At 64.5% G+C, this 10967-nt stretch overlaps 1 protein-coding gene across 1 annotated transcript in view; it reads right to left on the bottom strand.

Moving 5' to 3' along the window:
• RALGDS (ral guanine nucleotide dissociation stimulator) overlaps positions 1-10967 on the bottom strand; it is a 28158-nt gene that overhangs the window by 9311 nt on the left and 7880 nt on the right. The window contains exons 2-5 of the mRNA XM_023536554.1: positions 2601-2711; positions 1483-1676; positions 820-879; positions 206-275 (exon numbers count right to left, since the gene is read on the bottom strand). Of these exons, the coding sequence (XP_023392322.1) occupies positions 206-275; positions 820-879; positions 1483-1676; positions 2601-2711 (435 nt within the window). The remainder of the gene's footprint in view (positions 1-205; positions 276-819; positions 880-1482; positions 1677-2600; positions 2712-10967) is intronic.

Here is a 10967-nt window from a genome sequence, read left to right as displayed (position 1 = left end):
AGTGTCAAAGGCCTGGCTCCGCATCCAGGTGGCCCTCCCATGGCACGGGGGCTGGGCCATGGGCTGGCTCATCTATCCCTGGGGGCTGGACTCTGTGCCCTGGCCCGCCCTCACTGGCTGGCCGGGCAGGGCCAGGCCTGGTCAGCAGGCAGGGCTGGGGGGTCTCCAGGGAGGGAGCCCTCGGTCAGTGGGGCGACCACCTCGCCTTCTCCGGGGAATCCTGACACAGCCCTCGGTCTCCGACCCCCAGAATGGAAGCCCCGCAAGGGCGCAGACTGACGGGGAGTGGGTGCTGCGTGAGTATGACAGGGAGGGGGGGACAGTGTCTTCCTGCCCAGTCTTCTCGGGGCCCTGGTGGCAGCTCGACCTCAGCTCAGGCACCACGTGCTGCCCTGGTCTCTGCGCCCACGTGTGGGTCTCGTCTCCCCCGAGACACCATTCCTGGGAATCGGGGCATCGCGGGCCCCAGCCCCCCGTGCGGCTGGGCTCAGAGGACTGAGTGGGGCCGATGTCTGAGTGGGTGGCTCCCACACCTCTCGTCCTGGGTGCCGGGGCGAGGCTGAGCAGGGCTGGGCTGTGGTGGGGATGGGATCTCTCTGTCCGGGTCTCAGCCCAGCCTCTCCCCGCTCCCTGGGTCCAGGCCCCATCCACAGCCCTCTGAATCCTCTTCCCGCAGGAGAAGCCCCCAGACCCCAGCCCTCCAGGGGAGCCACAGACGTGTGGGAGCCGGGGTCCTGCCCGAGCCCGCGGCCCCAGCCCCCAGATGCCCTCCCCGTGGAGACAGGAGGCCGCCCCCATCAGACCCCAGGGTCCACTCACTCTCTCAGCTGGTCCTGGGGTCCGCCGTCCTCGTGGGAGTAAGGGAGGATGCATCCGTATCTAGAGGAGGCCGTGAGGGCGTCACATCTACCGTACCTGCTATGATGTCTGATGTTACTGGCTGACTCCCTGCCTAGAACGGACGCCCGGGAGGCTGGGGATTTCCATCTGCTTTTGTCACCGAATTATGCTAAGTGCCCAGGGAAGTGCCTGCCCACGGAGGGGCCTCACACTTGTGGAACACGAACCCAGCCGGAACCTCACGGATATGCGTGGGTCTGGGGCTCTTGGCCAGCCTCAGGGGTCCTGCTCTGGCTACTCATGGAGGGGACCCCCCCCAGGGAGAATCCGGAACCTCCATTCGAATGGGACGACAGTTTTACCCAAGGGCACGGACAGTGAGGCCCGAAGCAGAGAGCAGCTTTGTGGGGCCAGGAAGGTCACACGCAGCAGCAGCACAGCCCTCGGCAGGCCTTGCCACAGGGCCGGGCACGGGGCCAGCACCTCCCCCGTGGCCCTCGCGACCCTGTGAGGTCCATCCTCTTAGCACCCCAGTTTTCGCACCAGCAAACTGAGGCTCAGAGAGGTGAGTGACCCTCCCAAGACACACACGGCAGCAGGCGGGCGGGGTGCCACCGTGCTGAGGAGAGGTGGGACAATCACCTTTTGAACAGCAGGTCCAGCACCTGCTGGGTGGTGGTGAAGGTTCGGTAGGTGCACAGGAAGACGGTGACGTAGGACAGGTCGCTGCCCTGGAAGGCGGGCACCAGGTGCTCCACCAGCCTCTCCAGCGTGCCTGCCTTCACGGTCCGTACCTTGCAGGTCTCATACAGGTTCAGGGCCGACTCGTTTTCACACTGTGCAGGACAAAGGGGGCACGTACGGTCAGTGGCAGCAGCTTGGACCACTGGAAGCGTGGGAGGCTGGAGCTCTGACGAACCGCCAAGTGCTTAGTGGCTTTTGGTAAGAGATGAGACACAAGTGTCCCCAACAGGAAAAGGTTCTCAGCTTCTCTGGACGGGGAGACGACAGAAAACACTGACACCTTCAGCTTGTTTGTCAGCCGAGTAACAACGGCGTGTCCCAGGTAAGGGCATCGCCTGTGAGCCCCAGAGACGGAGAAACAGGCTTATCAGGGCTGGGAGGGTGCAGACCCGTTCAGACACACAGGACACCCAGGGAAGCAGGTGGACGTGGCCAGAGCAAAACCCACACCGGGTCCCAGGGCAATGCAGGGCCCAATCACCGTGGTGACTGGCCTCCTTCCGGGGCGTCTGCATCCGAGTCAGGCCCCTGCTCTGCCTGGAGGGGTCGCGGGCTGTGCTCCGTGAGAGCAAGCTACAGAGAACTGCGCAGAGCAGCCTGAGCCCCGCTTTTCAGAGTGAGAACAGCCCTCCCTACTAAGCGTGGTGACAGAAGGCTCGGAGAAAGTGTGGAAGTCCAGTCGGCTGATGGCTCCAAGGGACCGCTGGGGGGTGGCGGGAAAAATGTTAAACCAGGAAACATGGTGGCCAAATGCAAAAAGCGCTCCCGAAACTAACAAGAAGTGGACACAGGAGAAAGCTGTCGTTTCTGACGTCCACACAGGCACGTGAATGGGGACTCTGCGCCTGGCCACGCCCGAGGCTGGCCCGTGGGGGAGGGGCGGGGCCCAGGTCCCGTTGGGAGCAGGGCTGTGGGGCCCACAGGCAGGAAAGCGCTGGGAGGAAGCCCCGTGGAGTCACCAGGGAGGCACGTGGGACGCGGGCCCTTCTTGGGGTTCTGGGGCCCCCCGCACTCACCCCGAGCCAGCGCTGGCCCTTGCTGCCGCCGTGGGGCAGCTGCACCTTGCGCAGGGAGATGGAGTAGATGAGCCCATTGACCAGCTCCTCGCCGATCTCCTGCGTGGAGCTCTGTAAGCACAGCGCCCGGCCGCCGGGCAGCAGTGTCAGGGGGACGCCCCCGCAACCTCTGCTCCCCACACGAGGCACAGATCCGTGGCGCACAGGCCTCCGGTCCAGAATGACACAGGACAACAGACAGCCCGAGGGCTGGAGATGACCATCGGGGCGGTTGGCTTCGGCCCCCGTCGTTCCTTTCCCCCCCGGCCGGCGGGGGGCGGGTTGCGGGGGGGGGGGTTGGCCGGGTTCCGGGGCCCGGCGGCGTTTTTTCGGCCCCGGGCGCCTCCCCCCAGACGAGCTCTGTCATCGGGTCATTTCACAGACGAGGCTGAGAGAGGAGCAGTCTGCCCATAGTCAGCCCGCTGTGGGTAAACGGCAGACCCAGGAAACCACGGCCCTGACACAGCCAACTGCACCAGGGGCCGTAGGGGCCACGGCCCCTCAGCCTTACCCCTCCTCCGCCCAGCCTGCCCCTGACCCCTGGACGCAGCCGGCGGCACCAGGGGCCACGGCCCTCACCCTCATCCTTCCTCCGCCCAGCCTGCCCCTGTCCCCGGTGGACCCTGTGGGTGTGGGCAGCTCCTCCTGGCCTGACCCTGCAGGCCAGCACCCCGGGTCATGGGCAGGTGCAGGGCGCCCTGGAAGGCCACATCCGAGGCCACTTCCTTCTCTTTCTGCTCATTCATGGCCTTGTGCCTTCTTTGGCAACAGAGGAGTTTCCAGTTCCCTGCCTGTCATCACGTGCCTGGGGACAGGATGAGAAAATGACAGTGCTGACGTCTGGGCTGATGGCCGGGGCTCCACAGAACCCCAAAGTCATGGGATTTTCAGCTGGGCCAGGAAGAGGGGTCATCTGGCTGCTTCCTGGCTCCCAGGCAGAAAGGAAAGGTTCTTGTTTTGGGAGGCCCTCCCGCTGGGCAGGCTGGCCGGGGCTGCCATCCCACTTAGTTACGGCTGCCCCGAACGTCACAGCCCCCTCCCCTAGCTGGCCCAGTCTGGGGAAGGGCGAGCCTGCAGAGCGGATGGGGTCCAGGAGTAAAGATGCCGACCTCTGAGAGTTTAGGGAGGAGCTGAGAGGCGCCAGCTGGCACGCGGCCATCGCTCTCCCGGTCAATGCCAGCAGCTGGGACCATGCACGGGTCACACTGCTCCAACCCAGGGTGGCGTGGAGCACGGAGGAGGCCCAGTGGAAGTGCTGACTCAACCTGGGCCCCTGACGGCCCTTCGCTAAGGCGCTTGGCCTAAGCAGGGCCCTTGGGTAGAAGCCAGGTGTCTGGCCTCCTGTACTGCACCCCGGGAGGTCAGTACCCCTGGGGCCAGGGGCTGAAGGGCCTGGAACTCTGACCTGCCCACCTGGAGGGCTCTCGGAGGCCCGCCAGCGGCTCTCCGGAAGTCCACTTCCTCTGACCCGAGGCCGCCCTCCCTCTCCTGGCATAGTACCAACCCGGGAACTCCAACAGTCACGCGGGGCTCCTGACCCTTTGCCCCTCCCCCAGGGAGAGAGATAGCCATTTCTTGGAAGTCCCCCCACGCCCACGCACCCCAAACGGCCCACGCATGGGGAGGTCCAGCCCTTCCTCCTCCTGAAGCAGAAAAACGGAAACAGATGCTGACTCTCCCCGCCCCCACCTCACACATCCCTCCCTGTCTGCAAGAGCCCCTCGGAGCAGGGGTGGGGGTGAAGACGGGCTCCAAGGGCCCGCCAGCTCTGCCACACCCCACCCAGGGCCTGGCCACCCTCCATCTCCTGAGGGGTCTGAGACTGCCTCCTGCAAAGCCAGCCATCTGGAAGGCCCTGTCCGTCTCCTGGGGATTCCAGCCACATCTGGCCCAGCTGGGAGCCAACAGCGAGCGTCTTGAGCGCCCGAGGGGCTGGCAGCAGTCTGGAGGTCCCGTGCAGGACCCGCCCGCCAGAAAGTGGGCCTTGAACCCCCCGGGAGCCCACAGAGCGCCTGGCTCCCAGGGGGAGCTCCATGCAGGCCTGAGGGACAGAAGCACTCCCTGGCCAGGCCACCCACAGCCGGGGCTGGGGCCCTTAGGTCTGAATAGCAGCTCTGCAGTGAGCTATGGGCCGCCTCGTGGGCAGCCGAGCAGCTGGCTGGCCCTGCCTGGGCGTCATGTGATGTTGGAGCCCTTGCCCCACCCCGGAGGGGCCCCCTCTGCCCGCAGGTTTTGGGGCAGGGCGGGATGCTGAGAGCCACACACGGGCCGGGGCGGTCCTGGCCCTGGTGCACAGATGGGGAGCCGCTCCGGCCTGAGCGGAGCTGACCCTGTCCTCCCTGGCTCCACGCAGCAGCAGCGGCAGCGGCAGGAACTAACCCAGAAGCCTAGAGCAGCGTGGAGCACAGGCGCCATTTAAACCTCCAGAGTGGACAGAAGGGCGAGCTTAAAGTGAGCTCGAGTCCTGGGCAGAAAGCAGGGCGCCTGTTCCCTGCCCCTAGCCCCTTGCCAGGGACAGAGAGGGAAAGCAGCCAACAGCCCCGGCATCTGCCCCCAGGACCCTCTGGGGCAGGAAGGAAGGGACCCTGGTATCACAGGAGACCCTGGGCCACCCAGTTAGCAGAGCAGATAGCACTGGAGCCCAAGAGCGGCAGTGCGTGTGGGCATCGTCGGGCCCCGTGTGGGCATCGCCAGGCCCCGTGTGGGCATCGCTGGGCCTCCGGTGCTCTGGCAGGGGCTGAGAGCTCTTGGGGAGAGGCGAGCGGCCTGGCAAAAGCAGATGTCCTGAGGGCAGGCGTCCCCAGGGCAGCACTAAGCTGTCAGGAGAAAAGAATGTCACATGGTCGGCTACGTCCTCAGGGCACAGATTCCTCCTATCCCACCCAAAGCAAGCACCTGCTGATGTCGCCAGGGCCTTGGGACCTGGTCAGCAGCTGTGGCTTGTCTTCCACCTGGGCAGTGAAGTAAGGGTGCTGTGGGGCCCCCAGGCCCTGGTGAGCAGAGGCCGGCCGAACACGCACCCTGTTGTCCCTCAGAGCACGGAGCCCCGGGAACGAGGAGAATGGCCTGGGTGGCACGTATTGACCGTTTCGCCGATCAGCCCTTTCGGGGAGACGGGCCAGCTGGATGCTGTGTCCCGACTGGTTACAGGCCAAGCCCCTATTCCCTCAGGGTGGAACGAGGGGGTCCCCAGGGGCACAGACCTGTTGGAACCTACGGGGCCTTTCCCCAGCCCTGCCACCTCCCCCAAAGGCACACATGGCGACAGCACCACATCTCCCGTCCTGATCACCTCTCTGCTCTCGCTCGATGTGCGTTTCCTGTGGAAGTTACAACTAGGGGCCATGCGGGCTCCAGACCCACAGGTGCCACCAGCTGCAGACCGGCTGCAGCCCGCACAGCAGTTCCTCCTGTCCCCTCCCTGGCTGCACAGGAGGGTCTCGGTCCCACTGAGGCAGGGTGGGGGCAGCTTCAATCACAGGACCACCAGGTGCATGCGATCACCCCTCAGGGACTTCAGGACACCCACTGAGCTGCCACTCGGGTCCACTGAGTCACAGAGGTTACCCGGAGGCCCTCACCCAGCCACCCACCAGCACCCTGCAGCCCTAGGCACACGAGGCCCCTCTCTAGGGCCCACCAGACCCCAGAGCACCATCTCTCATGAACCGCTCTGACTCCCAGCTCTGCTGAGGCCCTCAGCCCCCGGCCTCAGGGTGCTGGTCTGCAAAGTGGGGAGAAGAGCAGCTCTCCAACGGGGCGACGATGGGGGTCGAGCGACAGGTGCATGCAGCCCAGCTCGGCGCCTGGCACGCGAAAGCACCCAGGAAATGGGATTCGATGACATGCTGCTGGGGAACACCCAGCACGCCACAGGCCCGAGCTGGGTGAACGTGGAGCCGGGCTGAGGAGATAACCGGGGCTCCTCAAGTCCAAGTCCTGGTTCATCTCTCAGATCGTAAGCCCAACGAAGCAGGGAGCATGAAGACGCCAAACACAGGTGACCCTCCCAGTGTGGGGCAGGTGGCTGTCCTACACACCGAGCCTGGCTGGGGACACAGGCAGGAGGACCCTGGCAGGGACTGGAGGTCAGCCCTAAATGAGCCACGCTCCTGGTCCCCAGAAAACGCAGCTTGGCCGGGGACCACATACAGTGTCTGGTTTCCAGGGCAACCAGGAAGCCCAGTGACCCCAGAAACTGGCGTTTGGAGACTGTGCCGAGCCCCTAAAGAGGCTGACCCTCTCCGTCAGCCTGAGCTCAGCTATTTAAACATGGTTCAAGTGGGGAGGGGAGACATGACCTCAGGCTGGACCAGCCCACCACCCGTCCTGTCCACCCAGGACCTGCTTCTAACTGACAGGCCAGCGGGATACCAGGGACCAGGCCTACGATGGAGTGTGGCTGGTGAGAGCTGAGAAGGAGGGTGGCCTGGTCCCTAGCGGGTGCAGGGTGGGGCCAGCTGAATGTCCAGCCCCATGGGCAATAGCACGGGACATGACGCCCAGCACATGTGGGCACGTCCGGGGTGCCAGGCCCTTCGTACACTTGTCACATTTAATCCTCCCATCACCTCCCTTGACGGATGAGGAAAGAGCCAGGTAGGGGACTCACCCAGGTCAGAAGCCAGGAAGTGGAGCTGGGGCAGAGATCTGAACCCTGGCCTGTGACTCTCATGTCCTATGGAGACACACCCAGGCCTCGCTCCATTGGTGGCTACCATGGTCACGGCCTCAGGACAGAGTCCAGCCCTTGGTCGCACAGCCAGTCGGGGGGCGGTAGGGCCCAGCCCCCTCATACCCACAGCCTTCTACTCGAAGGGCACAGCCAGGGCCTCACGGCCCCGAGGTCAGCTACGAGACGTGGGAAGAACTCTGACAGGGAGCCGGGGGCGCGGGCACTCTCCTGGCACCTTATCAGAAAACACAACTGTGGTGGTCACCGCCTGTCCGGCTCTGATGCTGCGCCAGGCACTATGGGGACTGCCTGTCAGGCCGCCCGCCTCACTCGGCCCTCACCGGGACCCTCGGTGGAGGAACTGGCATGGGGCCCATTTTACAGAAGAGGCAACGGAGGCTCAGGGTGCACAAGGAAGCGACGAGCCACATTCCCGCCCTCCCCCGGCTCCCAGCCCAGGCGCTGGACCCGCACACTGGCCTCTGCCCCTCGGTTCAGAAGAACAACGCTGCCTCTGGGCGGGACTGCAGGGCAGGCCGTGAGCGTCCAGCACGTCCCTGGAGTGCGGAGGGAAAGGCCAAAGCAATACCCGCACCAGAGCTCCCGGACGCAGGCCCCCTAGTGCAGGGTGTCGCCTGTCACCCACTCACTCCCCAGACACAGCCAGACGCCCGCCCCCGGGCTGCGGCTCTCTACTCCGGGGTCTTAGGGATCAAGTCCAGGAGCTGCTTCACTGCAGCTGCGTGTCTGGGAACACGGCGTTTCGGGGCCCGGGACCGGGACGGGATGGCCCTAGCACGGTGCCACGCTATGGGATCTGTCTGGGCAGCCAGCCAGCCAGCCCCCGGGAGCCGGCCCTCCACTGCCTGGGTGCATCCTCCTGAAACCGCCCCCACGGGCTGGCTCCAAGGCTGCCAACTCTAACTCTCTCACCAGCAAGGAAGACAGAGCTTCAGAACACCCAACTTCCAGGAGGATGGGACCCCAGCCCCACACGCAAGCAGACTAGCATCTCCCGGCTGACCTCCCCGCTGCCCACCCAGGAGGGCCTTCCCTGGGCCTCCAGGGAGACAGCCCAGTGTGCTCAAGCCAGCCGGGCACCACCCCTTCTCCTGGGGCCCTGTGGAGCAGAGCAGGAAGGGAACCCAAGGGTCTGTGGGGGTGTCAGTCCACATTCCCCCTCCCCACTTAGGCCATGCGGCTACGGCCTCCAGCATCCGAGGCCCTGGGGGTTAAACTGAAGACCTGCCCACAGCGAGATCAAGAGCCAGAGACATCGGCAGGCTGGAGGCAGAGGAGCCTCCGCATTCCCTCCCACCCACCCACAGACCACGCTGGGCCTCGGGCCTCGGGCCTCGCAGGCACACTGCCTGCCTGGGTCAGAACCCCGCCTCTGCCACTTACTAGTTTAGTGAGTTGTGCGATCTCATTAACCTCTAGTGCGACCACAAAGGGACTTAACGCATGCAAATCACTTTGCTCGGGGCCTCCCCCAAAGTGGAGGAGGCTCACGTGAGCTATTTTAAACCACCGGGGTCCAGCTGCGGGCTTGCTTCTTCCTGGAAGCTCTGCTCAGTGTCCTCTGACCCAGAGCACTTTGCCTTCCTCTGGCCTATCAGCATCCCTACCCCTCGCTGGACCAGGGGGATTCCGTTTCCCCCGCAGCCCCACCATCCTCCCCGTGAACTTGGAATTGCCTCAGTGGCGACCCTTCTTTGATCCCCGTGGGCTCTTACACACAGTAGACGCCTGATGGCGGGCACAGCCCGCATTCAAATCCTGGCTGCGTCCCTTTTGGCTGTGCGTACGTTTAGATCAGGGGCTTCCCTCCCCCGAGCTCCTGTCTCCTATTGAGTGGGGTCGGCACAGTAGGTGCCACAGACTCGACTCCTCCTGCCTGGCCGAGGTGATGGCCTGCCCAGGGACAGGGGCGTGGGCCCAGTGACCTCCAGACTGCTGAGAGCACAGAACCGCTCAGGCCGAGCTGGGTCACTGGTGGCTTGGCTTAGAATCAAGATGACAAGCGAGCGGATACACAGATGTGTGAGGACATCTGGCAGCCCAGAGAGGGATGGACTGGGTGGAGGCTCGGCAGGGAAATGGGGAACGGGGGAGAGAAGGCCTAAGCTGCCCGGTGGTTTCCACAGAGGACAGGGACAACAAGCAGGGCCACTTCAGCTCTGGCCTGCTACAGTGACCAGGAAATCGGCCCCAGGATGGGCGGGGGTGGGGTGGGGTGGGGGTGGGGGCGGTAGGGTTGGCAGGAGGGACAGGGACTTCCCTGCCCCCTCCCCCAGCCCACGGTAAATGGTCATTGTGTTTGGTTTCCGGCCGTGGCCTCCTCTTCTGCCAGGACCCTGGTTTTCCTGCCCCAGCCAGAAGCTTCCCCTTTGATTTCTAAACAGTGGCCATGGCCTGGATCTAGGGCTGAGGCCGGGTGAGGGAGAAAAGCAGCAGGAGGGAGGGAGAGAGAGAGAGAAGAGAGGGAGAGCGCATGGGGGAGGGGAGGAAGAGAGGACCGAGCCCTGGGCAGGGGGGACGCTGAGATCGGGGGGGACGCTGAGATCCGCCTCTCCCCCAGGTCCTCAGGGATGCAGACCGACAGAGAGAGATGGGTGGGGAGGGAGAGAAGCAGGCCAAGCCCACCCGACCCCGGCCAGGAACCTGCCGGGCCCTGTGAGTGTGCAGGCTGGACCCTCCCAGCACACAAAGCCAGACTGGCTGCCAGACATAATGAGAGTCAGATGAGCGAGCACTGGGCTGGTGTCAGGCCTCCCCGGGGTCCTGCTCCAGCTGCCGACGAAAGCCGGAGCAGCGGGTGGATGAGGGTTCTGGAACAAGGGCGGCCTGGCTACCCGCCAAGCTCAGGAAGAAAGGGTCTCCCCTGTCTGCAGTTCCCCCGCCAAGGGCGCCCCCCACCCCTTGCCTTCCCCCCACGCTTCATCCTTGGACAAATATGAACCCAGGCCCTGTCTAGGCACAGGGGACATGTAGAGGCACAAGACCCAGGCTGCGAATCCCTGGCAATTACAACACATCGGGCCTAAAGTGATGAAGGTGGGGACACCAAGAGGACCCTCACCAGCGCGGGGGCTCAGGAATGTCACTGTGAAGGCTTTGGCTTGGCCTCGATGTGCTGAGACCCCCACCTAAGGCTGGCCTCTGTTGGGGCCCCACACCCAGGCAGAGCAGGGGGAGGGGGCCATCCCTGGATCTGCTACCTCTGCTGCGAGTCAGGTGCACAGTCAGACAGGAGGAAGGTACAGCTCCCCTTGCAACCTGCGTGAACCCACGACCCGCCGCGCAGAAGCCAGAGCCCCAGCCTTTACCCAGAGGTAACCCCCACCCCCCATCGGTGACAGGCACATCCCCTCTTCTCTGAATCCTCCCAAATCCTTACAAATTCTTGGTGTCTGGACATTTTCGAATCAAGTAGAAATGAGTCAGCCACCCCTCCGGGCATGAGACACCCTTGTCCCAACCTCGCAGCCTGGACACCTGGCCCCACAGGTCGGAGGCCCGCTTCTCCTCCTGGGGCTGAGCAGCCCTCAACATCAGATCCACATGACCAAAGGCTGCCTGGAAGGCCACTGTGGTCCCAACCGCCTCTGAGGATTCTTAGAGTTTGCCGCCCTAATCACTAGTTTACCACC

Source organism: Pteropus vampyrus, unplaced genomic scaffold, assembly GCF_000151845.1.
Source record: "Pteropus vampyrus isolate Shadow unplaced genomic scaffold, Pvam_2.0 Scaffold158, whole genome shotgun sequence".
Classification (NCBI taxonomy): domain Eukaryota; kingdom Metazoa; phylum Chordata; class Mammalia; order Chiroptera; family Pteropodidae; genus Pteropus; species Pteropus vampyrus.
The sequence above is the reverse complement of the archived record's forward strand: the minus strand, read 5'-3'. Positions and strand labels throughout refer to the sequence as shown.